Raw genomic sequence first — 27,948 nt, 5'->3', positions numbered from 1 at the left:
AAGATAATGGGGAACTAGATGGGGAAATTTTGTAAAGAGCGTTTGTGGCTTTGCTTTATTTTTTTCGCCGTGGTGTTTGGGGCTTTTAACTTTCTAGGATTCTAAATCTTCATTAAAGAATTACTCTTGCCTCAGTACATTTTATTATTATTATTTTTTGTGTAAAACCTATATATGCAAAGATCCATGGGTTTTTAATGAAATGTTTCTTAAAACTCTAATAAATCTCCTCCGACATTATAAAGTGGTGGCAGCCAACCAAAGTAGTAGTCTATGGTTGGCTTGTCGGGGATGACAATAGTCTTATGAGCGAAACACAAAAAAGTGAAGCTTGTTGTAAATTATATTTCCTGCACGTCCTTTGTAATTGTAAATTCTATTGTTGATGGGTCTCTGTGTTAGGTTTCACTCCCATCCTTGGATTCCTTGACGATGGAAGGACTTCCCAATCTTAAAGAGATATGGAGCGATGAATCTCCATTGGAGTTGAGCAATCTCCAATCTCTCGAATTGGTGGGGTGCGAATCTCTCTTGAAAGTTATGAACTCCACGTCGTTGTTAAAACTACACAAGTTACACACTTTAACTATCGAAGATTGCGTTTTGATACAAGAAATTTTTGACCTTGATGGACCAAGTGGTAGTGGAAATCTTGAGACTCTCTCTGAGCTAACCACCATCTCTTTACGGGGATTGCGCGACCTGAGGCGCATATGGAACAAGAATCCTTGTGGAATAGTGACTTTCCATGATTTAAAGAAGTTAGAGGTGGATCACTGTGACAACCTCGAGTTTATATTTTTCCCATCCATGGTTAAAAGTCTCACACAATTGAGAGATCTAACAGTACGAGATTGCGATAATATGGAGGTGATCATCACGGAGGAAGAAGGGTTTGGAATGGAAATATTAGAAACTTTGGCATTCACGATGTTAACCAATTTATGCTTAACAAGGTTGAAAAGTCTGACGTGTTTCTCTCGCGGAAAGTGTAAGATTAATTTTGTTTTCATCGGTGAAGACTATTGTGTAGATAGAAATCATCCTTGCAATACAAATTGTGACATTCTTTTCATCCAATGACAAACTGATGACAGGTTCACAAGAAGCTCGGAGTCAGGATCGCGTCCAATCACGCTCTACTGTACTCTTCGATCGAGAGGTACGTGAAATGTCAAAATATTAAATATAACGGAGATAAAGCATAGCCAAAATAAAAAAAAACTAACCAAATTACTTAGAGAGCATACTTTGGTTAAAAAACTTTAAAAGAAATTGAGCGGTGTACAAGGCATTAGTGTTCAGAGTTGCCGACATGCACGAGTTGCAATTTCTTACTTTTAATTTCTCTAGAAATAGTTTGCACAGAGATGATTGAACATCTCTTATGGTACCTGCACAAAGCATGAACCAAAATTGACTAGTCATGGAAAGCGCACGGCTATTTTGTCCAGCAAAAATTGCCGCAGCTATTTCGTTGACCTGACAAAATTGCCCTTCTACAATGACGCGATTGTCACTAAAGTTCAGGGTGGGGCCCAAGACGCATGCCATATCTTAGTTTCCCCGTCAGTCAAGGGATCGTGGACCATAAGTTGTGGGTCCCACGAGGTAGTGAGTTTGAGTACGTCTGCACCTCTTCCCAGTCTTTGGGGCTTTTTAAACTTTTGCTGCGGTTCTCCTTAGACAGAGGCCTTGCATATTATTTGAACTTTTGGGGTCAAAAGTTAAGGTCGAAAAGTATTGTTGGTTTTGCTTTATTATATACAGAGAGAGATAAGTAATGCACCACTCGCTAGCCCATTTCTGAAGGAGAAAATCTTCAGATTGAATAAAATTGGTTCACTAATCAAAATAAGCTCTGCTAATTCAAAGTTATTTGCCCAAGAAAAGACCGGAGAAAGATTCCTTATCCTTTTTTTTAGTTGTTGCTTTAGATAACTTTCTGTAATTCTATGAAATACTCTTGGAAACTAGAAACGGTATTTAGTATGGAGATTTTTTTTACTTCCTTTTTTTTTTTCCTTTTGTGCAACTTAATAATCCCCCTCTCCCCTTCACACTCATATGTATTTACATCTTGGAAGTTCATGGATTTGAGATTTAACAGAATTACCAATTCCGTGGGCGAATTCCGCAGGTTGCCTTACCGAGATTGGAGACATTAGAAATCACTGGCTTGGGTAACCTCGGGTTTATGTTTTCCCCAGCCATGGTTGAATCTCTTGCACAACTAAAAAAAATAACAGTAGGGCATTGCAAGAAGATGGAGGCAATCATTACGGAGGAAGAAGGGTTGGGAATGGAAACATCAGGAACTCTGGCATTCCCGATGTTAACTGATTTATCCTTAACATATTTGGAAAGTTTGACGTGCTTCTCTCGCGTAAAGTGTGAGATTATTTTTTGTTTTCATCAATTAAGTTCTTATTGTAGACAGATTCATCCCTGCAATATAAATGGTGACATTTTTTTAATTCAATGAAAAATCGATGACAGGTTATCGAGAAGCTCAGAGTCAGAACCGCATCAAATCACGCTCCACTGCACTCTTCAAACGAGAGGTACGCGATTAACATTGCGTCAAAATATTAAACATAGCCAAAATAAAAACTAACTAAATCACTTACGAAGTATACTTTGGATGAAATATCTTAAAAGAAAAGTGTTCAGAGTTGCCTACATGCACAAGTTGCAATTTTTTACTTTTAATTTCTCTGGAAATAGTTTCCATAAAAGATGGTTGAACATCTCTTATGGTACCGGCATGAAGCATGAACGGGCAATACAACTTCGGAACAGGATTTCTAAAAGCTTTCCAATTTTCACAAGAAACTTAAAACTCTCGGCAACCTCACATGTACGGCTCAAGACATTGCACGCATGTAGATTGAAAGAGAATGAAAAAAAACAATTGAGAGGAAAGTGAGCAGTAAGGTTCAAGAGGCTGGAGATGAAGGGTCTTTAAGACGCTCACTTGACTTAATTTGCACTAACAAGATCTCACTTTTTTTTCTTGATCGAAGGGAGCTTTACTCTCTCTTAATTGCACCAGCAAAAGGAATCTGAGCCCTCTCCATCGCCAAGCTGAGCAACATCTCTTGTGTCCAGGGCTTTGGAAATCACCCTTTTTAGTTTTTACATGAATTGCTAGACTCTTTAATGAGATATTGAGGACTATCTTCGACAATTTGGCTTGAGTAAATATATGATATATGGTTTTTGGATAAAAAAAATTGGGTCATCCGACACTCTTACAAAAAAATTAACGAATCTTCAAAAGAAAATTTCATTAATTTAAGTATATTCAATTCTTTCAAGTGTGGAATGATGTAAATAAGAATTGTTCGTTTGACCCAGGCAATTCCCTTTTTAAGTGCTTTCTTTTAGCCTAAATTTTTAATTGCTTTAGAGTGATATAATATTGATTTGAGGCCCTCGGTAGTAGATAAAAGCACACCTTCTGTAGTGGACCATTTGATGGTTGATTGGGTTGCCTCTCTTTAATCTCAATCTCACCGTCAATTTCTTTCTCTTAGCTGCACTTTTCTTCATCAATTTACTAGCTATTTGATTCTTGGGCTAGCAAAAAAAGCACAAAGTATGACTTGATTATTTTAGGAAATTAACTAAATTGAAGAGAGGGAGAGATTTTATTTACGTTTGGAATTAATGAGAGACTAATGTGATTATAGGATTGTTATTTGAGCATATCCAAATTACCATTTTGCCCATTGTCAACAGAATCAAGTCAGAATTCCTACTTTTTATTTTGTCTCTAGTAATTCCAATAGCCTTCTCGTCCTAGAGTCATCGACATAAATATGGAGATTTTATTTACTAAATTTTCCTATTTTATTCTTTTTTTTCCTTTTCTGCAACTGAAGACAAAAACACCAATTCCTTGAATTCATAATTTACATTTTGGCACTCATCAATATTTGCATCTTGGAAGTTCATGAATTCGTAATTTAATAGAATCACCAATTCTATGAAAGACTAAAATGAAACAATTTTCAGGCGAATGCTTGGAGCCCTTAGCGAAATCTCAACCCATAGTTAGAAGCATCATGTCAAGATGCAGTCGAGACTATAGTGTATGAAATGGCAATCAAGATACAATAGATCGTAACATTCATAATGTGAATAATTAATCATTTTGTATAATAAACCTTTGTCACCTCGAAATCCGACTTAGAGAAGAGTCTCAAGCACAATGTAATTGGAAAACTTTTGAATACAAAGTTGATAAACTAGATCATCACAACAACAATTAATGGCATTCAATTGAAATTGAGGGCGATTATTTATAGTATATTCAATTCTAGACTAGTAGGTGCAAACGTAGTTAACTGTCTAAGTAGCTTTAGTGATAACATTCAATAGGAGATCCTTTTGGTTTAATCTTTACACCGAGTTTAAAGAAGATGACAAATCATTCAAGTTCAAAAAAGGGAGCAATAACAGGTGAAAAATGCTTTGTTATTTGTTGTTATCCATGAAAATGATGTTACGCCGTTGTAGATCAATTTTATGGCCCGATCTACACTTCTACGGGACCAATCCTGTATCTAACATCAGCCATTGGATTTAAAACAAAAAATTTCCACCTTGTTAAATTGGTCATTGATAGTAATTTACTAACATGAAAGAGAATTAGTAAACTAAGGATAAACAATTGCCCAATAAAGGAATGCTCACGGCTATATTTTATATGGGGGAAAACTGCTGCAAGTAGAGGATTTTATTTGACTAGACAATATTACTCTTTTATATGCAATACGTTAGTTTCCCCGTCAATAAAGAGTCGTGGAAATATAAGTTATGGATCCCACAAGGTTGTGTGCCTGAGTACAACTTTTCTTCAGCCCATGCTTTGAGCTTCCATGGAGAGAGTTTGCTTTCAAAGATAGTGGAACTAGATTGGGAAATTTTGCGAAGAGCCTTCGAGGCTTTGCTTTTTTTTTTTTTTTGTTGCCATCGTCTTTGGGCTTGTAACTTTCTAGGATTCTAAATCTTCATTAAAGAATTACTCTAGCCTTAGTATTTTTATTATTATTAGTTTTTGTGTAAAACCTATATATGCAAAGATCCAGGGGTTTATAAAGAAATGTTTCTTAAAACTGTAATAAATCTCCTCCGACGTTATAAAGCGGTGGCAGCCAACCAAAGTAGTAGTCTAAGGTTGGCTAGTTGGGGATGACAATAGTCTAATGAATGAAAAACAAAAAAGCCAGTACTTGTTGCATAGGTGGGAGCGAGGGGTGATGGCAAGATAGATGGGAGATTGCGAGCAACTTGGCAGATGAAGGCCTTTTCTAGAGGTATAGCAATGAACTTTTAGGAAAGACTAGTTACTCTTTTAAACAAAAAAAGAAGAAGAAAAAGAAAATAAAGCTTTCCATTGTCATAAGGGACAATTGGATCCCTTCACCTCAAATGTTATGGTTTCGGACATGTTGACCGTGGATTTAGACTCACCCTTAAAGAAATTATGACAACAATGACGATTAATTGGGATAGGCTACATATGCCTCTGAATTTAAAGGAACACTCGAGGTAATTTATGAAGGATAAGGAAAAAAAACTCAAGTCAATCTCAAGTAATTTACTATTTTTCGGGAAAAGTTGGGATCTCAACCGGTGACGATGACTAGTGACTACTTAGTTGTTGTGATATCCCAATTGCTGATGTGTCCAATTTCATGTTATTTTGCGGGGAAATTAGTTCCATTTTGCCTAATAAATTCGGAGAATTTGAAGACATCTAAGAAGGAAAAGACAAAGAAATGCCCGTTTTGTCGGATTTTATCAGGAAGTAGACAATTTTGGTGTGTGACAAGTCCTCTTGACCCAACTGGACGAGGAATAATGTCATGTCCAGCTATCAACTCCCTATGACCATAAGTCTTATTCATATTACCAACATTTGCCCAATGTTTAATTTTTGAGTTGGACTCTGTAACAAGATAATATATAGAAGGCCCGATCTCGCCAAGACTAATGGGACATAAAGCTGTATATATCTCCATCTAATCGATATAATTTGATAATTAGATAGATATTTCATGCATAATTTGATTGTCATTAGTAACCGGATTAAGTTCTAATTCTCGATGATTGCTATTCCTGATAGTGCTAGTAAAATTCAAACAAAATTTAATCGTAATAACATCCCTTGTTATGTCGTAAATAAAAGGTAAAGTTCATTAGTTGTCTTTTGGGGTAGTAAATTAGCTTTTGTTTATCATAGATTTTCATACATGCAAAAATTATCCTAAAGGTTGTACATTATCTTGCTTGTAAATTTCTTTGGCAACCATTTATGACATCTGCTATATCGCGTAAATTTCCCGACTGTCCTTTGTAATTGTAAATGCTATTGTTGATGGGTTTGTCCGTCAGATTTCAATCCCATCCTTGGAGTCTTTGACAATGGAAGGACTTCCCAATCTAAAAGAAATATGGAGCAATGAATCTCTATTGGGGCTGAGCAATCTCCGGTCTCTCATAGTGGTGCAATGCAAATCTTTCTCGAAGGTTATCAGCGTTGAGTCGCTAGTAAAACTACACAAGTTACACACTTTAAGCATATCAAATTGCCATTCGGTGCAAGAAATTTTTGACCTTGACGGTTCAAGCGCTAATGGAAATGTTGAGACTCTCTCTGAGGTAACCACCTTCTCTTTAAGGGGATTGGGGAGCTTGAGGCGCATATGGAACAAGAATCCTTATGGAACAGTGAGTTTCCATAATTTAAAGGAGTTGGAGGCGTATGACTGTCCCAACCTTAGGTTTATGTTTTTCCCATCCATGGTTAAATCTCTTGTACAATTGAGAGATCTAACGGTACGAGATTGCAAGAAGATGGAGGCGATCATTATGGAGGAAGAAGGGTTGGGATTGGAAACATCAGAAGCTCTAGCATTCCCAATGTTAGCCAACTTAAACGTACAACGTTTGGGAAGGTTGATGTGCTTCTATCGCGGAAAGCGTAAGATTGATTTTTTTTTCATCGCTGAAGATCTTCTTGTAGATAGATTTATCCTTGCAATGCAAATGGTGACATTCTTTTCATCCAATGAAAACCAATGACAGGTTCACAAGAAGTTCAGAGTCAGGACCGTGTCAAATCATGCTCCATTGCACTCTTTAGTCAAGAGGTACATGATCAACGTAAATATAACAAAAGTATTAAATATGCAGGGGACTAAGCATAGCCAAAATATTTTAAAAGAAAATGAGTAGCGTACAGGCATTAAGTGTTCAGAGTTGCCAACATGTATGGGTTGCAATTTCTTACTTTTAATTTCTCTGGAAATAGTTTTCACAAAGATAGTTGAACATCTCTTATGGTACCTGCACAAAGCATGAATGGGTAATTCAAGTGCCGAACAGGATCTCTAAAAGCTTCCGATATTCACAAGAAACTTAAAGCTCTCACCAGCATCACATGTACGGCTTAGACATTGCATGCATGTATATTGAAAACAATTGAAAAAACAATTGGGAGGAAAGTGAGCAGTAAGGTTCAAGAGGCTGGAGATGAAGGACCTTTGAGATGCTCACTTGGCTTCATTTGCACTTGCAAGATCTCATTTATTCTCCTGATCGGGAAGCTTTACTCTCTCTTGTAATTGCACTAGCAAAAGGAATCTGAGCCCTCTCCATCGCCAAACTGAGCAATATCTCTAGGGTCTAGGGCTTCAAAAATCACCCCTTTTAGTTTTTACATGAACTGCAAGATCATTCTTATGAAACTCTTGTTATAGAAATAAAGTACATTTCGCAAATCAGCCATTTCAGTTGAGTCATCTGAATTGTCGAGTGGATAGCGGCAGAACGTTTCAGTTGAAAATGAAATAGAATAATGTATAGGCGGGTCCACTTTGACTAAACTAAAAGCAATATAGGTCGTTCACCTAAAATGTTGTTTATACAGCCAAATAGGCTATAAAAATGGGCCCTTCCATAGGATTAATAAGTCGAACTTCTCAGATAAATTTATTCTTCTATAATGAGATATTTAGGAAAATCTTCAACTATTTGACTGAATTATATGTACGATCTGTCATTGGTATCTAACTGTTGGATCCTCCAGCACTGGTAAAAGATCAATGCATTTTAAAAGGAAAATTCAATCGATTAAGCATATTTAGTTCTTTCAAGTGGGGAAAGATGCAAGTGAGATTTGTTCGTTTGACCCAAGCGATTCCTTTTTTAATTGCTTTCTCTTAGCCTATCTTTTTAATTGCTCTAGAGTGATATAATATTGATTTGTGGCATTCGGTATTAGATAATATCACACCTCCTACTGTATTGCATCATTTGATGGATGATGAATTGCCTTTTTAATCTCAATCTCTCCATCATTTTCATTCTGATTCCTAATATTCTTCCTCAAGCTATCCACAGCTGCATTTTTCTTTTACTACATCAATTCAGTGACTTCTAAGTTCTAAAGTTAATTACCCTTGTCACGTGGTTCTTGTTCCTTTAAATAAATTCTTCCTCGTCTCTAAGTGATTTAACTACTGCTACGTATACTAGCTAATTCGTTATTTTAGGGAAGTAACTAAATTGAAGACAGGGAGAGATTTTATTTAAATGTGGGATCTACGGGACACTAAAGGGATTATATGACTGTTATATGAGCATATCCAAATTACTATTTTGTCCACTGACAATAGAATCTGGTCAGAACAGAATTCCTACTTTTTGATTTGTCTCCAGTAATTCCAATAGCCTTCTTGTCCTAGAGTCATGGACATTAGTATGGAGATATTTTTACTAACTTTTCTAATTTTATTCTTTTTTTCCTTTTGTGCAACTTAAGACAGAATCACCAATTCCATGAATTATTAATTTACATCTTGGCATTCATCTATATTTACATCGTGGAAGTTTATGACTTCGAAATTTAACTTAATCACCAATTTCGTGAGCGAATACTCGCAGGTTGCTTTTCCTAGCTTGGAGACCTTATATATCGGTGGCATGGATAACATCGAGATGATATGGGACAATCAAGTTGCTGCGGATTCTTTCTCCAAGCTAAAATGGCTGTTTGTGGATGAATGCAATAAACTTGTGACCGTTGTTCCTTGTTCCATTCTAGGATGGCTCTTGTGCCTGGAAAGTTTGAGTGTAGAAGCATGTGGTTCGCTTGAAGTTGTTTTCGAACTTCAACCAGCGAATCCTCTAGATGGAGGACATCCAGTTGCTCTTCCGTTAAAAGAGCTAACAATATCAAGATTACCAAAGCTGAAGTGTGTATGGGATAAGAAACTCCACCATCAAGTTAACTTCCAGATTCTGCACTTTGTTAGCGTTTCCAAATGCAAGAGCCTCACCTCTTTGTTTCCAGCCTCAATAACCAAAGATCTAATCCAACTCGAGGAGTTGGAAATCGCTGAATGTGGCATTGTGGAACTCATTGAGAAGGAAGGGCTATTTCCCAGGTTTGATTTCCCAATGTTAACCTCCCTCGAGCTTAAGCATTTGACAGAGTTGAAGCGCATCTACACCGGAACACATGCCTTACATTGGCCAGCATTGAAGACCTTGGAGGTCCATGGCTGTAACAAAGTGGAGATACTTGCTTCGCAACCTGAGAATGAGATGCCACTTCATAAACACCCTCTCTTCTTGATAGAAAAGGTACGACCCAAGATTATTTGTTTTGCTTCAATGTTGAATATTTGAAGTGATGATTGATGTCATAGCCAAGCATCTCATATGAGTAGCTCTACATACGAAGATGTAAACTGTACGACTCTCCTTGAATCTATAAAAATATTACAACATTGAAACATCATATGTTCTTCAAGTATTAACTGTACATTCTTGTCAATGTCTGACGTACCAAATGCATACTTGTTGATCCCTTTAAAAAAAAGGCTAATTCCGATGGTTTAGATCTCTCTTAAGTACCACAAAGATTGAAAACATGTGGCATGTGGTGTGATCTTACCATGGCACAAGTGTGTTGTCTTATGTGAACCCTATCAAGATTACTGATATTATGCTAAAAACGGAAAGATGGGACATTATCATTGACATTAATAGCTGAAATTTGTGCGATTTTGACTATAATTGATGCAGAAGTTATTTTCACAAGGGATATATCTTTAGAAATGTGAATGTAAGGAGTTACTTCAAATATGGATACAAGTCAAATATAAAAGATCAAAGATAATGTTTGTTTCGTGAGGGCACATTTCTTTCCGTCGAATCACATGAGAGTCAACATTTTAAAATGCAGTTATTGTGCACGTTATGCAGGACTTGTATCATAATACATGAATACGCTTTTAACTAAGCTGGCTTTAGGTTCTGATTTGACTATTTTCTCAGGGCGCATTCCCTAATCTTCGAGAGTTAAAATTGGATTTATCCGAACAGATGGAGATATGGCACGGGCATTTTCATGATGAAGAATTCTTCTGCAAGCTTAGAGTTCTTGAGATTCGTCATCTCTCAAACGAATGTGCAATATCCACATGTCATTTCGTTGAGAGTTTAACCAACTTGGAAGAGCTAGTTGTACGTGAATCTTATCTTGAAGAGCCAACCAGCAATGTGGAAGCCATAGAAGGCCCAAGTCAGGAGCTAAAAGTAATATTACCCTTTTCAAGATATATTCAACATCTGAAGACTCTAAATGTGTCGCATTGCGATGGATTATCAAGTATGTTCACACCAACAATAGCTGGAAATTTGGTGGCACTCACAAAATTGAGGATAAGTAATTGTAAAACGTTGACAGAAGTCATTAGTGATGAGGGAAGTAAGGAGGGGCATGTAGTGGCTTTCAATCATTTAGAGTGTATGGAGCTTGATGGGTTGATAAGGTTGAGATGCTTTGGCTCAGGTGGATACACTTTGATGTTCCCTCTTCTGGAAGATGTCATTGTGACTAGATGTCCTAACATGGAGTTTTTCTCTGAGGGACCAATAAAGGCGTCGAAGTTAGAGAGAGTAAAAGTATCAACAAAAGCGTGGTTTTGGAAGGAAGACCTCAACATCACCATCCAAAATATGTTTGAAGAAATGGTACGCATCACTCACCAAATTCTGTGCAATTGGATGGTTTTGACCATGAATAGAATAATTGCTTTTTGCTAACTATAAGTTTATGTTTAATGATACAATTTTTGACAGGGTATGTTTGCTGGAGTAAAGAAAATGCTACTATCTGAGCTCGACGATCTGATTGGAAAATGGCATAGCGAACTTAATCCCATCGAGTCGTCTTGGCAATTAGAATCACTGGTGGTGGATAAATGTCCATCATTTATTAAAGCAATTCCATCCAAATTGATGCTTGTTTTAGACAATTTGTGTACATTGCAAGTGCGCGATTGCGAGTCGCTAGAAGAAATACTCGATTTAGAAGGGCTAGAGGCTGTGGAAAGCACTCGGGTGCTGCCTTGGCTATGTGAATTGAACTTGGTTAATCTACCAAAGTTGAGGCGACTATGGAACAAAGATCTTCAAGAATCGTTGCGCTTCAATTCTCTAGATATTCTCATTCTTTATAATTGCAGCAACTTGGGACATGCTTTCACTCCATCGATGGCTTGGTGCCTTGCCCATCTAACGAAAATTGAAATAAAGGAGTGTGGTCAGATGGAAGGAGTGATCACAGACGAAGAAGGGCAGGGAAGCGCGGTGGAGAAGGTTACATTCCCGAATTTGGAATACTTGACGCTGGAATGCTTGCCCAATTTGACTAGTTTCCTCTTGGGAAAGAATCATACGCTGGAATGTCCCCAATTGGAAGAGTTGACCATTGCCCATTGCCCCAAGATGAGAAGTTTGACTTGGCAATCTTTGATGGAGATTGACCACAGCACCCCTTCGCTTTTCACTCCACAGGTCAGTTTTTTCAAGCTAATGCATTTTTGGCATTTCATATGTAACATATTCTCGTAGAATTGGACAAAAACGCTAGATATAAATGTTCGTAATATCAGTCATCGATGCTTTGCTCGAATTTAGTTGGGACTCGTGTTTCATACCTGAACAAAGATGTATAGAATATTTACCTCCCCACAGGAGTCCATGATCACATCAGTAAATTTTTAATGCAAAACAATTCAGACATTGGTACATATCTACGGATTCAAAATCATCTAATTATAGGTAAATGTATAATAACTAGCAGCATTCCCGTGCTTTCTACGGATTTATGTACATAATCTTTAAATCTTTAGTACAGAGATCAACAATTCTCTGATCCTCAGCAAATATAACTATTAATTGTACATCTCCATATCTTTTTAGAAGTGTTAGTCTTGTGTCGGCTCATAAAATCATATCATGCGCAATACTCTAGAATTAATTAACAAGGTTCTTAAAAAGTTATCACAATAACCACATAAAAACATTTACGTTTTACAATTTGAACTATGAAGCATTGAACATAGAATAGCATCTAAAAATGGCAAAAAAAGATGTCCGTATTGCCACTTCTTATTTTCTTGCGCAGAAGCAAACTCGCGTCGTTCTATGGAACATGAAGAAAGGGGGAAAAGAAAGCTTCATAACTGGAAAAACCCAGTTTCACAAATTGCTTAGCTATTACTGCTCATTGTACCATAATCATCTTCCCAAGCGATGAAATTGGAGGAATTAGAGAGAGTGGCTCTTTTTAATTGGAGTGCTCTATACTTCGATAATGATCAATGCAATCAACTTTTTATTTCTTAATATTCACCCATGCTTGACCGGGTCTTGATAAATAAAATAAATAAAAATAAAAAAGGTCGATATGCATGAAGCGGTTTGTCTTCTTCGTTCGTAAATCATACTTGAATCACTGTACTCGAACAGCCTATCGGATTACGAAGCTGTGTTTTACAATAATTATTAATTCTGGATTATTGTATTTAGTGATAGTTAGTGTGACAATGCGGACAATCTATGTTTGGGAAGAGAAAAGGTAGATTACTTTTTCTGGAAAAGTAAAAAGGAAAAAATAAAAGAGAGAAAATGACAGCTGGATAATATTTAGTAGACATTCAGTGGGCGGTTGCCGACATTGCAAGTCATACTTCATAACTAGGTAACAATATTTGGTCAATGTCCTAGCTACATAAAAAAAAAAGGAATAAATTATCCAATCAACACTACCATTCCGTCTCACGAATACTAAACGCAGTAAATGACGACCCCTCTCAAGCACCTGAAATGCCTGATATTAACCTAAGTTGTTAATAAGGATCGTTAATCGAGACACTTGTTAAATATATTGTATGATAATTTTTTTTATAAAATACAAACAAATACAATTTTAAAATCCTATGATTAATTTATCCATTCGACAGAATTGAGGAGAGGTTATTATCAAAGTAGAATAATAAGGAATATACAAGTACCCACCATTGTCTAATTTTTTGAAGAATAAAAATCAATTTTCAAATTCATTTTGATTGATTAAGTGAATTACAAGCTTATATCTTTACCAAATTTATTTTAGTTTACAACACTTCTTAAAAAGGCAAATAACACAAACCAATTGATCAAGTGAGCTGCCCCCTCCCCCCGGCTTTTTGGACTTTTTCGTTATAGATTCCTTACAAATTTCGATTATTGCTTTCTCTTCTGAAAATGCTTGTGTGTTTTTGTTATTCTAATGCTTTTGCACAATTTTTTCTATTGTTACTTGCAAGTAGAATGTTCACACATTTTTTCTTCTTATTGGTAACAGTTGTCACTAATTATTTATTTACTTCTAATGTCATCTATATGTATGAGCTGCCATGCAATAATAGGCATCCCCACATTCTGAGGATATTTCAATAAGGCACCATCACACTCAATCAAGAATACTAATGAATTTGGGAAAGTATGAAAATAGTTGTCTAATTTTTTGGTCGTGACAAGTTGTGACAGCGTTAATTTCGTTTTTGTGTCAAATATGAGCCATCATGTAATAATAGACATCTCCCACATGGTTAGCTAGTTTCAAAAACTCATCAAAATCCTCAATTAAGAACATTAATAGATTTAGGGAAGTGTAGAAAGGCATTATGTTTTTTTGGTTATGACAAATCGTAACTGCGTTAATATTATTGTAACCAAGTGAATAATATCAATACTTGCTTCTCAATGGACATTTCGTCGAGGCCATAAAACGGTTAAAAAAGCACAGTTGGTTTTCTCCAAACAAGCATAATATGGTCATCCACTTTCGTTTTTTTTTCCTTCTTCTGGTTTTGCCTCCACGCAAATTGGTTACCTATTACACACTTTTTGCCAGCGGTTGGATCACTGGCCCACCGCAAGATTCTGTTTTCACTTTTCCACCTCAAAAGTTAATAAATATTATTTCAAGCAAGTCATTAATTGTCCAACGTAGAACTAGTAAATTTGACCCTATTTGCTTTTCCTGAGATCTTAACGTACATTATTTATTGAAGTCATTACGTTGTCCGTGCCTGTTACGAATTTATTTTCTTTCAATACAAAAAATACTGTACATAATGAAGAAAAAACTGGTAAACAATTGAAGTTGGTTTTCTTTTTTACTCTTGTTTGCCATCAATTTTTCATAACACTTCTCATTAGTGAACTTACTCATTAGAAGATTTGTAAGTAATGTTTGCAATTAGTATTAGTGTTGAATAAGTAACGTGCTGATAGTAAATGGAGGAAATAATGTGGAGCCATGCTTCGGTTTCATTCATTCCTTCATCAGTATATATGCTGCTTAAACTCTCTGCACACGTTATTCATGGCTCGTCATCACCATGCCCTTGCTTTTTCTCCATTTGTGATGCATGTTCACCTTGAAGCAAATAAATCTAATAGATTCTCACCTTATCTAATGTTGCATTATCAAAAGATCAGTTCAAGCAACTTTAATAATGACCACTGCAAACAAATCTGACAAATTGGATGTTCATCTAGGAGTGCTCTAAACTTTGATAATGATCCGTGCAAGCACCTTTCTATTTCTTAATATTCACCTAAGCACTCAAGTAAAATGGCCTTCTTCTATTTGTGATCAGCAAACATGAAAGTTCGAGAATCTGAGAAGTCATCATGACAACTTTCCGAGAATTAAAGGGATAACTAATAAGGCGTTGCTAGTATTAAATGTCAATCAAGCCACTTAAAAGCTAATGCTCAATGTACTATTGATTATAAATGCATTTATCATTTCATGCTTGTTGCAATGCAACATACTTGGCCTTATTCATCAATCAACTGAATGAAATGAAAGTATCAATTAGCCCCTCCCTGTTTATATCACTAAGAAGCTCTTGCATTCTCATGATTTGTGAGAGCGAGGGAAGTTTTGAAAATTCCTTCTTTGAGGTTATAACTCGATGTAATCACATTCATTGTGTCATTTTTTTCAATATGGCAGGTACAATTTCCTCAACTTAAGTCGATGGTTCTCTCCCACATGGACAATTTAAGCAAAATATGGACCAACGGTCCTCAAGAAACTCTCACTTTTGACTATTTAGGGGAAGTGGAGGTTCAAAATTGTAAGAGCCTTGAAAATTTGTTTCCGCATTGGGTGGCTACAAGTCTTACCCAACTTAAGAAACTTCGAGTGGAGTGTTGTGGGATCGAGGAAATAGTCGCTAGTGGAGATGACACTCCACACTCCAATATTGCTCAAGTTCTTTTCCCGATACTAACCTCTCTAGTGTTGCACGATATGTCACGGCTCAAGAGCTTTTGCCCTAATTTCCCCACTTTGAATTGGCCATTCATGGAGGAATTGCGAGTGACGCACTGTGACAAACTAAACACGTTGTCCTTTGCAACATCCATGAACAATTGGGCTCAAAGAGATGATCAACAGGACCTTTCATACCAAGAAGCAGAGTCTTCATTTGAGAGGGTATGTTTACAGCTGCTCTCCCTCAGTTTCTACTTTGTTCTTTAAATTGCTCACTAATCTTATATCCACTGCATATTCACGTCATGTTATAATGCTATAGAAAATATGATCTCCCTTGCTTATTAGTTTGTCGACAACATTAAGATATTATTAATATCTTAAGTATACTTTTCATTTGCGGACACCCATAAGATATTCCATTACCTAGAATTACAAAAATATTTAAAGATTTTTGTTGACACGTGTTTCTTCTCTAATTAATCTTCTACAAACTCTAAAAAATCAATTCAAACAAATTTTTCAAAACAAAAATAACATTAGTACCTTAATGCCCTATTTTCTATTGTTTTCGTTAATTCCCCTGTCCACTGCATAGTCGTCATATTATAGTACCATAGAAAACCTGAAACCCCTTACCTATGAGTTTGAAGACAACATAAGATATGTCTTATATCTTAAGCACACTTTTAAGTCTGTGGACCCAAAACATTTTACTAACATTTTGAGTGCATCCCATTACATAAAATTCCAAAGATGACAAATTTTTGTTGACAAGATAAGATATTTCTAATAAAAGATAAATTTGGTCAGTTGAAGGGCTCTTGAATTTAGATTCACTCTACCAACATAACCATGCCAACCTCTACTTGAGGCTTTTAAAAGCTTGAGATTGTATGTAGGGATCTTTTGATTTGATGAAATGTAAGAAGATGACCACCTTCCATGTGAATCATCGAATTAGGTTTACATCTTACAACAAATGATTTATGGCCCAACCTTTGCTGAATTTACTTCTCTCGTTGTATTCAATTTGACAGGACTTTCCCAACTTAAAGAGACTTTTAATAGTCGATAAAGATGTTCAAATGATACGGGATGGAAAATTTCCCGATGATATCTTTGGCAAGCCAAAAGCGTTAACATTGGCATGCTTTCATGATGAAAGTGCCATCTTTCCTTCCAGATTCCTCCTAGAGAGATTTCAGAATTTACAAAGCCTTGAGATCTTTTGTTGCTCCTTTGAAGATATATTCCCCGACAAAGGGCTTGTTGACGAGGGAAATCATCCGGTGCTTAAAAATCTAAGAGAACTTAAGTTAACCAAGCTGCATAACCTAAAACGTTTATGGAGAGAAGACTACTTAATGGCGAAAATTCTTCAAGGTATCGAAAAATTTGAGGTTTGGGATTGTTCCTATTTGACAACATTATTTCCCGCCGTGACATCCTTTCACAATTTGAGGGAGTTAGTGGTGAAGAATTCCTCTGGGTTGATACATTTGATAACAGCTTCAGCGGTCACAAATTTGGTGCATCTCACCGATATGACTATAATAGGATGTGAAAAAATGAAAGAAGTAGTGGCAAACGATGAAAATGGAGAAGGAAAAGTGATTTCTCTTGGGAAGTTAAGTAGTTTGACGCTCCAAAATCTGCCAAGCCTAGAATGCTTCTCCTCTGCCGCAAGTTGCAGCTTCAAGTTCCCATCCTTGTGGGAGATTGAAGTGGAAGAGTGCCCGAAAATGAAAATATTTTCTAAGGGTATGCTGAGCACACCAAAGCTGTATTGGGCCACACTGTTCAGATACAAGTGGGATGGGGACTGGAAGAGGCGTGATCTCAATGCGACCATACAAAAGTTATCAGCATAGACAAATGCACATAAAATTAGTAAGATCCAATTAATGTCATTCTCCTCCGTCATCATCATTATTATTTTATTATTATTTTTGCGGCACCATAAGTTTTTACATTTTATTATCTTTTCAACTTTCTTGTCACTGATGAAGGGGAGGGCAAGTGGCGCAAATGGAGAGAGAGAGAGAGAGAGAGAGAGAAAAGTAAAATGGCAGCCACGTGTGATCAGCATCATCAACCCCCATCGATCTCCCCTCCTCCAGCAGTGCTGAACTGAAACGTTTATCCCAAAAAAGAAACGATTTTTTTCTCGCGACAAAGCTCAACAGTGCGCCGCTCCCTCCCACCATTTCCTGAAGAAGATCAGGGTTTCTCGTCGTCGTCGCCGCCGGAGAGAAGACGAAAGTGCGACGCCGGAGATGGCACCGCCGAGCCTGGACGAACTCGAATCCGGCAAGCTCGTAAGTTCACGCTTCTCCCTTCCCCCATCATTTCTCCGGTCTCCCAAAATTTCTTCCGATTTTCGGGTCTCAATCGTTGTCTTCTTCAGCTAGGGGTTGTGTCTTTCAAATTCGTTCCACATTTGAGTCTAAAAGCACGAGCATGTGGCGTTCTCTGCCGGTTGGCAAGCATTTGTGATAGAGACACGTCTGCGTAGGAGATTTCTTGCGTGTTGGAGCTCATCGATGGAGATGATATCGTGTTCAAAGCATTTGTGATGGACATTGGGCGTCCCTCTTTGACAATGCTATTCAATGTCGTAGAAGTCGAATATATATGTAAATCGCACAAGGAGACTATATGTTGATATGGACAAGCAGATTGCAAAAAATGTTGCTGCCTCCGTATAACTAAAGAGAAAGGCCTAAAAGATAAGGGGGGTGGCTTGTTATGATTCTGAAATTTCATTGTAGATCTAGTGACTGATAATTTTATTGTCAAATAAGAGATGCTGTTGCATTTTGTTATATTAATCGGATTTGGGGAAAACAAGGAGATAATTTTACTTTTTCAAATTGAACCAATAGTTTGATAAAACCTTATTTGAGCAACGCCTGAAAGAATCGAACAGCTTAAGCTTTAATTTTCGATTCCATCCATGTTCCGGTCATCGGCGTATTTGCTTTTTCCCCTGCGCTTGTAGTCTGTGTGGCTGAAATTCATGTGTTTTAAATATATATATATATATAGGACATGGATCGCTTCTTTTGAGTGTGTGCCATATTGCACTCTAGGAGCATAGATTTTGACATTTGACTTGGATTGATGACTTTCATCATATGGTTTACTGTCTATTAAAACTCCTTAAACTAGCAAGTAATGCCTTAAACTCACGCTGCGTGTGATTTGATTCTCTCGTTAGGGTATGCTTATTTATGTTTGGGTCTGTTTTTCACCATATGTTGGTTTTTCGACCATGTACAAGGGCAGTCTGCTTCTGTTCAATTCATCACGCAACAAATTCGGGAAATCAAGCAAATTGCGGCTCTTAGGTAATTAGACAGGTCATGGACGGTGAAGCTAAGGAGCTATGGATGCGATATGTTTGGAGGTGGGTTTCTTTTCTGCTGGTTGGCCCACATTTGCAAGAGAAAGTCACATCTGCATGTAGAAACTCATTGATAGGGATGTTGTGTTCAGAGTCTACATATTCAATAGTGCTGGTTAGGACTTGATTTACATTGATCAGGATGAACTCTGGAATTGTCACTCTGGCTGGTCCAAAATGAATTCAGTATTCCAAGTAATAACTCCTTTATAGTCTTGATGAATCAAGGAAGTGTACCTCTATGCCTACTGGCTGTATGAGGTTGATAATAATCCAGATGCACACTCATTAATGCCACATTCCAAATCTGAATGAACCGAAAGGGATGTGCTTCAACATGTCCTTTTTGGTTTATGCATTCTTGTTATGTTCTTCTTCATTTTTAATTTGAAATCAAGTCTCATAGGCTTATTAAGATTATGGGTTTTATTTTCCCATAGGGAATACCAAAGAGGTTAGTGAGAAAATATGGTGAGAATCTCTCAAAAACTTGCTTCTGAGAGGATGGTGCAATTATTTGGCCTGTGGAATTGGAAGAACGTGATGAAATGGTTTGGCTATCAAAGGGTTGGAATGAATTTGTAGAGCATTACTCTATCTGCGGGGGCCAATTTTTGGTCTTCAAATCTGAAGGGCACTCCATTTCCTTTGTAATCATTGATTATTGCACATCTGAGATAGAATATCTGCCAACAAATGCTGATATGAGGAACCAGGCCTCGACAATTGTGGATTTGTCTCGCAGAAAGTGAATTGCATTCACCCAAGTGTCCTCAACTTTGTAAGGCAAGTAATCTCATCAGGTTTGCGAAGTTCATGGCCGTTATTGTGTACAATCATCAGCACAGGGTTTGGGGAGAGACGGAAGTTCGAACTGCTCATCATGAGATTTTCAAGGTGTGTATCTTAATCTACTAGCTAATTCTCCCCTTGATTGTGTTGTTCTCGTGTTTGATTTGAATTTCGTACAGGAACTCTCCATGTCATTAGACTAAGAGTGAATGTGTTAGAGCTAATTCCTCCTCGTGGTGTTTCTCTGTCTCTAGCTCTCCCATGTGTGCGTATGCATGTGCTGGAGGACTCATAAATGTCAAGCCAATGGAAACAAGCCAAACCGGTCATATCAATTTTGATTGTGCTGAAAATGAATTTGGTGTGCAAATAGGCCTTGGAAGCTAGACCATTAGAAAGACTCAGATCTATTGATCTAGCGTTGCTATGTTGGTAGGTATGAGTTTCACATGACAAGAATAGTATATTCCTAGAGAGCTAAAGCTTTCTTCATGTTCTGTTTGCGACTGCTGCAGGTAAAGCTGAAAGAGACGGGTTTGTGCAAAGCTCTCGAACTGGCCAGCACATTTAAACCTGAGTATCCTTTCTTCCAAATTGCGGTGAGGTGGATATATCTGAAGAAAAGCAATGTGGTAAGATCCTCATGACAATGACAACTCTTGGATTTAAATCACATATAGTTGCTGGACTATGCTAACTGTGACATCCCGAATTTCGGCCCATTTTTGGGATTTATAAAACATGTAATTCGTCAGTGCACTTATAATAGAATCTCGCCCGGGAACTGATCACTCTCGGGTTCTTGTTTTTTTTAAAATAGAGATTTTGCTAGAATTGCACTCGATCGAATTTGGCCGTTATTTAGACCCCAGACTTGGCAGTCGATTTTCGGGAGTGTCGGGGCGAAATAAATTGGACGGTATCAATATTATGGTAGCCAACGTTGAGATTGTCAGGAATGATGGAAAAAGGGGAGTTTTTGACCAGGTGCAAATTTGGACTAGTAGACCTCCCTCGCTATAGTTTGATTTAATTAATTTGGCCTTTGTCCCTTTTTATATTCGAGGCTTATTTTAGACCGGCAGATCGTTTTCGATTTTGAGATTGGGCCTTCGGATCGCGATTAATATTTGAATGAAAATTATTTTTTTCTTTTATTCTCTCTTGCGCCGAAGACACCCCCCTTGGCCGTGCGTCCGTCCTACTCTCTCTCTCTTTTTCTTTTTTCTTTCTTTCTCTCTTCTCTCTCTCCTTTGCCCGCACGCACCCCTCTCTCCCCCATCATCACATCTGTCCTTTCCTCCTTCTCTCCCTCTCTCTCTTCTCTCCTCTCTGACCGCACGCAACCCCCCATGCAGAAGTCCACTCACGTCCATTCTCCCCCCTCCTCTGACACCCTCTCTCCTCTCTCTCTTCTTCTTCCTTCTTCTTCTCTTTCTTCTTCCTTTCTTTTTTTCTGCTTCGGTCTTCTTCCTCCCCGACGAGCCGCGTCTGGACTCCGCTTCGCCCGACGTCGTCCCGCTCGTCGCCACCGCGCTCCGCCCGACCGTTGTCGCCACCCTGTCGCCGCCACCACAGAAGCCCCCACTTTCTCTCCTCCTCCCGGCCGACTGGGTCTGCTTCACCTTTGACCAGCTCGCCGACCGCTTGGGCTCGCCGGACCGCCGTGTGCCGCGCCGTCGCCGGCTAGCTCGACCGCCGCGCCGCGCTGTCCGCCAGCCGCCGCCCCGACGTTGCCTTCTCCTCCCTTACGCGTGCGCAGCCGAGCTCGCCGCGCCGCTTGCCCTTCATGCTTGGGCCGCCCGCTTGTCACTTGACTTGCCGACCGGGCCCCCGCGTCGTCGTTGCCGCCTCCGGTGCCGCCAGTCGCCACCATGTTCCACCCCAAGCAGCCGGTCGTGGATTAGCTTAGGCCGTCGCCGCCAGCCGCGCTGATTCGCCGGAGCCGCCACCGCCAGATTCTTGTTCGGCGAGGGACTGCATGCCGCCCGACCCCTTTTCGTCGCGTGTTCGGCCCGTTTCAAGCTTAGGACATCCGGTGAGTTTGACCCTAAGCCCTAATTAGGACAATTTGCATTTCTAGATGGGTTTTAGGGGTTAATTAGGGTAATTAGGGGCTAAATAGTGGAGGGTGATATGGTCTGGTTCGGTGGTGTTTTTGGTGACCAAGGATGATTATTTAGTCGAGGTTTAGCGGCCCGTATAGTGCTGTGATGTGGCGAAGCATGGGTGCCGAGATTTAGACAAAATGGCGAACTTAGTGGATGAAATTGATAGGCCGGGTGGTGGCTGTTTTGGTGGTCATTCTACGGGCTTAGTGCGATAAATAAATGGAGGTTTAGTAGCCGAGAAGCGCGTATTGGTGGACAGATTTGGATCGGATTAGCCCAAGTTTGGGAAGTTTCGGGTTTAAAATGTGGATTCTAGTGCGCACCTTATTTGGCATTATGGTGGCTGATTAAAATGGTGTCTTGGGGAGTCTAGTGGAACATTTTGAGGTCATTAAATGGCCCGGCGCAATTGATTTGGTGGCTGTCCACTTTGGAAATTAGTCGGACAAGGCTCGATTGAATTGAGGTTTGGAGTGTAAGTGCCGGAAATGATGGATTGACCGAACTAGTGGTTGAATTGTCCCTAAATGCGAGTGATTTTGTAGTGCCATGACATGTGCCTAATGCTATCAGGAAGGGAATAATGTGATGGGCCTCAATTTCTGTGGATTCATGCTGAACTGATTGTGTGATTTATAAGCGTGAATTGTGTACCGTGCATGAGTGCTTGAATTGAATTTCATGGTCGTGCTAATATGTGGATTGGGCATATTGAAATGTTGATTGGACATGGTGCACTGTGAACTAATTAATTGGCGTTGTGCTATTGAATGTCCATTGTGAAATCGTGAATGCCCGAGTGTGAAGTTTATGGCCATGAGTTCGCATCACGAGCATTGGCACGGCATGTGCATTTACAAGTGTGCTCGAGTGACATGTGCATTGTGATCACCTAAAATGCCCTGATGCGTTTAACGCCGGGTTCAGATGAAAATTGGTGCTTGTGAATGTGTGATCACAATAAACCCTGATGCGTTTTACGCGGGGTAGTGAACCCGTCCTGAGGCGTGTTACGCGGGACGATGCCCGGTTGACCGGAAGATGACCAACCTGAGGCGTTTTACGCGGGTAATGTGTCATGAGCCTGATGCGTCTTACGCGGGCCAGAGATCGATCTCGAAGTGATAGACCTGATGCGTTTAACGCGGGTCGGAGGAGAAATTGATAAATGGCAAGTATGCTAGAGTGCAAGCGTGCGAAAATGCATTGATGAGGCGTGAGCACGCGTATGAGCACGAGCATAAGCATGATATGCGTTGTGACCAAATGATGTGTACATGTACTGCAACTGGGTCCTATGTTTTATGCTTGAACTGTAAGTGCCTAACCTGTGAGTGTTGGATTTGGGCCTGAGGGCCTAAGTCAATTATGATTTGCTTGGTGTGTTGATTTAGTACTCGTCAGGAGGTGCACTTTAGCCTAATTTAGGTTTAGGGAATTACTCGCTGAGATTTATTCTCACTGTTGTTGAAACCCAATTTTTTTTCAGACCCCCAGCCTTGAGGATGGCAGGCGTATTGAAACGTTTTGGGAGGAGCCCCGGCTAGATATAGTGTTTGATCGCCGAGCCACGTACCCGCTTTTGATTTTTGAGTGTGGGCTGTATATGAATATTGTATATGTTTCCCGATGTCAAAACAAGTGTATATTTATCCGTGCTGGTTGTTGTATGGCTATCCTTGGTTATGTGTATTTTAATGTACGGGTGGTTTTAATTACTTTCGCATGTGCTTTAAATCTCTGTGTTGGGTGTTGGGTCGGCGACGTGTCCTGGGACGTCGTACACGAATCGACCTTTGCGAGGGATGTGGCGCGCCGAGGAGTGCGGGGCGTGACACTAGCTCTAGGTTAATCATGCATCGTGTCAATAGTTTATGTTTTTATCCTTGACATGTACTGTCTTCCTCAGAAATCATTGGTTGTTTACTTTTTTCGAATGACAAAAATTGCGAAATGTCTACTTGAGCAGAGAGTTCCTGGTTCATTTTCAAAGACGCACATCAAGAAAAGTCCGCAGACCATGGCTCTCATATTTCAAGACAAATGTTGGCCGATGAAGCTCATCAGCCATGAACATTGTGGAAAGTTATCTGCCAGTTGTGCCACATTCACGAGAGAAACTTCTCTGAACTGAAGGGGGGGAGATATACGTGTTCTAGCTCATTAGAGGGGACAATATCGTATTCGGAGAATCCATCTTCAGAACCAATGATACGACCTGGGTGAATAATACTATGCAAAAGGACACAGCAGAGGAAGCATCCTTTAGCTCACATTAGGGGAGAACATAACTTCAGAATTGCTAGGCTAAAATGTACTTGTGATTCGGCAAATCGGATAAAAGCGTGGAGTTCTGTTCTAATGAATGGAATGGTCCTGAATGTGTATGATACCTTTCCTTGATCCTAGCGTTAGCAGGCGCTATGTGGGCAGGAGTCATGAGACAGACGAAGCTTATTGCTAACGTCGATGTAATGTGTGGTAACGTACGAATACACTTCCCTTAAGCCATATACCTGACTCAGAATTTCAAGGTGCAACCCATGGTTTTAGAAGCTCTGGTGCGCTTACATCAGATTCTTTTCGAGTTCTTGAAGATTTTACGATATAAGTTTTTTTCGCATGCGGGCGCAAATTAGAATTTATTAGTTTCTTCTCAAGGGAAGAGCATTCAGAATTTATTTTGTCAAATTAAATCATGATATGCATGGCAAAGCAATTTTATATCTATGCTACATCTTTTGAAGGTTAGTCAATTAAAGAAATTTTCCTCGACCAAAAAAACAAATTAAAGAAATTTTCACACCAATGTCTACTAAATTCGTCATTGTTTAAATGGGGAAAAAGGATTTCTAGTCCCCTGCCTAGCCACTCGGCCATGCCACTCTCACGGTCATCTCTTTCCCTGCAGTGGCATAACTCTGTTAAGCGCGTCGCTGCTGCACAACTCTTCTGCGACCTCTCTCTCCACAAAACAGCAGCATCCGCGCCTCCTCCGGCGGTGGCTTTTCGTCTTAGGATCGACAACATCCCGCGCTCTCGATCTTGAACTTGCTCTCGCTGCCGGATAAAGCTCGCCGATTCTTTCTCTCTCTCTCTCTCTCTCTCTCGATCTCGAATGGGTATTCTTCGAAACAGAGCCCGGCTTCATCTTTCCATCGAACACCTTCCTTGCAGACTCGATTCCTGCTCCACAGTGCACAACCGAAGGCTATGGAAATTTGGAAGCCACATCTTCGCACCGTTGCGAAGCGACAATCGCGAGAGAGAGTTCGATCTCCATGAATCGATGGTGGTGCTGCATTCGCGGTTGCAGTGAATCATCATCAGCTAGAGATCAATCCCCCTTCATTCAACCGGAGTCATCTCTCTCCATTCTCTCTCCGTCCATCTTCATTTTTTCAACAATGTCTTCCTCCATTATTATTTTCTCTCTCAAGCTCACCGTCTCCACCATCACTATCGTCAAGCTCTTTCTGATTCAAAGTCTTTCCCCTCTCCTTGTCCTTTGCACATGCCTGGACCAGATTCATCTGCCGCCGGGCCATCTCGACCTCACGCCGCCCCATCTCTGCTGAACCGTCATCACGTCAGGTCGTTTCCATATCCGATTGAACTTCCGAGTTTAATTTTCGATTCATTCCAAATACGTCAGTCGATTCTTGCCCCGTCCTGTTCTCTTCCACTCCATCCCCGTCTTTCGGTTTCCATCGCCGCCGCCGCCGCCGCCGCTTGCGTCCTTCGTTTCGCCGCCCCGTCTCCGCCGCGCGCAAAGTGGGGATGCGGGCTGGTGTTGACAAGAGCTTCATCCAATTGCCAAGGCTGAGGTTGGATGGATCATCATCGTCATCAATCGACGGCGGAATCCGAGGCCAATCTGAGAGTCGTCATCGTCGGAGACGAGAATAGGCGGAGCGTGAAGAGGAGAAAGCGAGGCGGTGGAGTTTCGTTCGGATTTTTGGGGGAGAACCGGTGGTTGTTGTTGGATGAGATGGAAGTAAAAGTGTTAATATATATATATATATATATATAAAAGAAAATTTTTTTAAAAAAAAGACACAAAAGAAAATAGAGAGCCCACAAGAAGTCGATCAAAGGAAAACCTGCACAACAGATGGCATTCGTTGAGAGAAAGATTCGTCCACTAACTCCTCATCATCATCAATTTTTTTAAAGTCATCAAAAAACTCAAAAATATATTTATCGTGACATATTTACTCTAAACCTTTTTGTGACATCCAAAATCCAAAATTATGTCCACTATTGCATATTTACTCTAAACCTTTTCTTTTGGACATTGAGAATCCCAAAAACTGTACATGTGTGATCTATTTACACTCCTGTCAAGATTTCATCAGATGATTTTCCAATTAAATCGATGCCGTTCTGATTTCATGTAAGCCACCGTTTGCCTTATCTCGTCAATGTAGGTAGATTTTTAACGGTATTCATCGACAGAATATTGACGGAGGGTAAATGTGTCGCATATGTATAAATTTGATATTTTCAGTGTCCCGTTTTTCTTCCCTGTCCAATATTTTGTGCTTTTCCATGTAAAAGCAAACTCTCCAAATTGAAGATCAATCATAAAAAAAAAATTATGGTAAATGTGTCACAGTGAGTATAGTTTGAGATTTTTTGTGGTTTTTTCTCCTCGGCTCCATCGATAATCGATCACAACTCACAATTGATAATACATCGATCTCTCTCGCGGAAGCAAGTCCATCCGTTTGCCATCTACTGGACACTGTCGAGCCACCACTGGGCTTCTGCATCCGGCAAACTCGTAAGTTCAGGCTTCTTCACAATCAATTCTCCCTATTTTCGTGAAATTTCTTCCTCAATCGCAGTCTTCTTCAGCTAGGGCTCTGCTTTCAAAATTCGTTCCACAGCTCAGTGTTGTCCATGTAAATTTCTCAGCCCACTGCTTCAGACCATGGACCAATAGAGGTCCTCAAACTAGCAGCAATTCATCGCCCCTAAGTCTACATCTCGTGTCCTTCTCTCGTGAGAGTATATGTAGGGTCTCTCCTTTTCACGCTGGCTGCTTTGAAAATGCGCATGGGCTGAGTACTCCTTGTGGCTTCATCAAGAAACATTTTCATGAACACATAGCATTTGTGACTTAAGCATGTGGCGTTCTTCTCTGCCTGTTGGCAAGCATTTGTGATTAGAAACACGTCTGCGTAGGAGATTTCTGCGTGTTCGAGCTCACCGATGGAGAGACATATCTCAGAACAGTAATGGAACTTGGTAACCACATTGTTTATGGCTAACCGACCATCCTACTGACCGAGTAATGGAACTTGGTAAACAGGCAATCAGAACAGTAATCGTAATGTAACCTTTATGTTTGTGTGTGTAATCAGAATAGTACTGCACTGCAAACTTCGCTGGTGGTTGGTCAACGTTGGCGAGAGAAACTCGTCGGTGTAAAGGAGATGTCTGTGTTTGAGCTCATTGATAGGAACAACGTGGTGGCTGGTAAGGACCTGATTCAGGTTGAATTGAGATGAACAAAGGAAGCGTCACTTTACGCCGTATTTATTAGCTCAAACCAATTGAAAGTGCACTTGTTTTTGTCTTTGTTCTCTTTTTTGAGCTAGTTGCAATCTTATCATTTTTTAGGTTCTCTGTTAACTGATTGTTCTAACAAGTTGATGTGATGTTGTGAGGGATCACTCTTGTGACTCTGCAATTGAAGAATGCAATTCTACTCTGACCGTTCGAGATCATGAATCCATCCTACAAACTATGTCAGGCTAAGCCCTTGATTGATAGCCATGAAGCTTAGGTAGAACCGCGCTCTTGATGATGATCTCGAATAATTGCTCTTGCTGCAGCAAGGCTGTCAACCACAATTTACATTTAAACATATCCGTAAACCTGGGGTTGCTCGTATTACCTCGGCTAATTGAGTGATTGTGATCATGTTGATGTTCAGACATGTGACTCCCCCGAATCTCAACTTCTTTAATGGCGCATGGCCATAT

At 39.5% G+C, this 27,948-nt stretch overlaps 1 protein-coding gene across 1 annotated transcript; it reads left to right on the top strand.

The window, feature by feature from the left end:
• Window positions 1-384: 384 nt before the first annotated feature.
• Window positions 385-24,321, top strand: LOC115693172 (uncharacterized). The gene is made up of 13 exons (XM_056303460.1): window positions 385-991; window positions 1,098-1,162; window positions 2,141-2,393; window positions 2,500-2,564; window positions 8,959-9,660; window positions 10,357-11,055; window positions 11,164-11,880; window positions 15,380-15,865; window positions 16,684-17,964; window positions 18,935-19,055; window positions 19,493-19,949; window positions 20,360-20,476; window positions 23,925-24,321. Exons 1-9 carry the CDS (start codon window positions 433-435, stop codon window positions 17,515-17,517), a joined length of 4,380 nt encoding a protein of 1,459 aa, XP_056159435.1. The 5' UTR covers window positions 385-432; the 3' UTR covers window positions 17,518-17,964; window positions 18,935-19,055; window positions 19,493-19,949; window positions 20,360-20,476; window positions 23,925-24,321.
• The last annotated feature ends 3,627 nt before the right edge of the window (window positions 24,322-27,948 follow it).

Source organism: Syzygium oleosum, unplaced genomic scaffold, assembly GCF_021117445.2.
Source record: "Syzygium oleosum isolate NSW1041296 unplaced genomic scaffold, Sole_v2.1 Sole_v2.27, whole genome shotgun sequence".
Lineage (NCBI taxonomy): Eukaryota > Viridiplantae > Streptophyta > Magnoliopsida > Myrtales > Myrtaceae > Syzygium > Syzygium oleosum.
This window is presented reverse-complemented; position numbering and strand designations above follow the sequence as displayed.

Coding starts and splice junctions, on each gene's coding strand:
- LOC115693172 (XM_056303460.1), top strand. CDS start 433: ATGGAAGGACTTCCCAATCTTAAAGAGATATGGAGCGATGAATCTCCA. Junction 2,565..8,958: donor CTGCACTCTTCAAACGAGAG/GTACGCGATTAA, acceptor GAATACTCGCAG/GTTGCTTTTCCTAGCTTGGA. Junction 11,056..11,163: donor AAAATATGTTTGAAGAAATG/GTACGCATCACT, acceptor AATTTTTGACAG/GGTATGTTTGCTGGAGTAAA.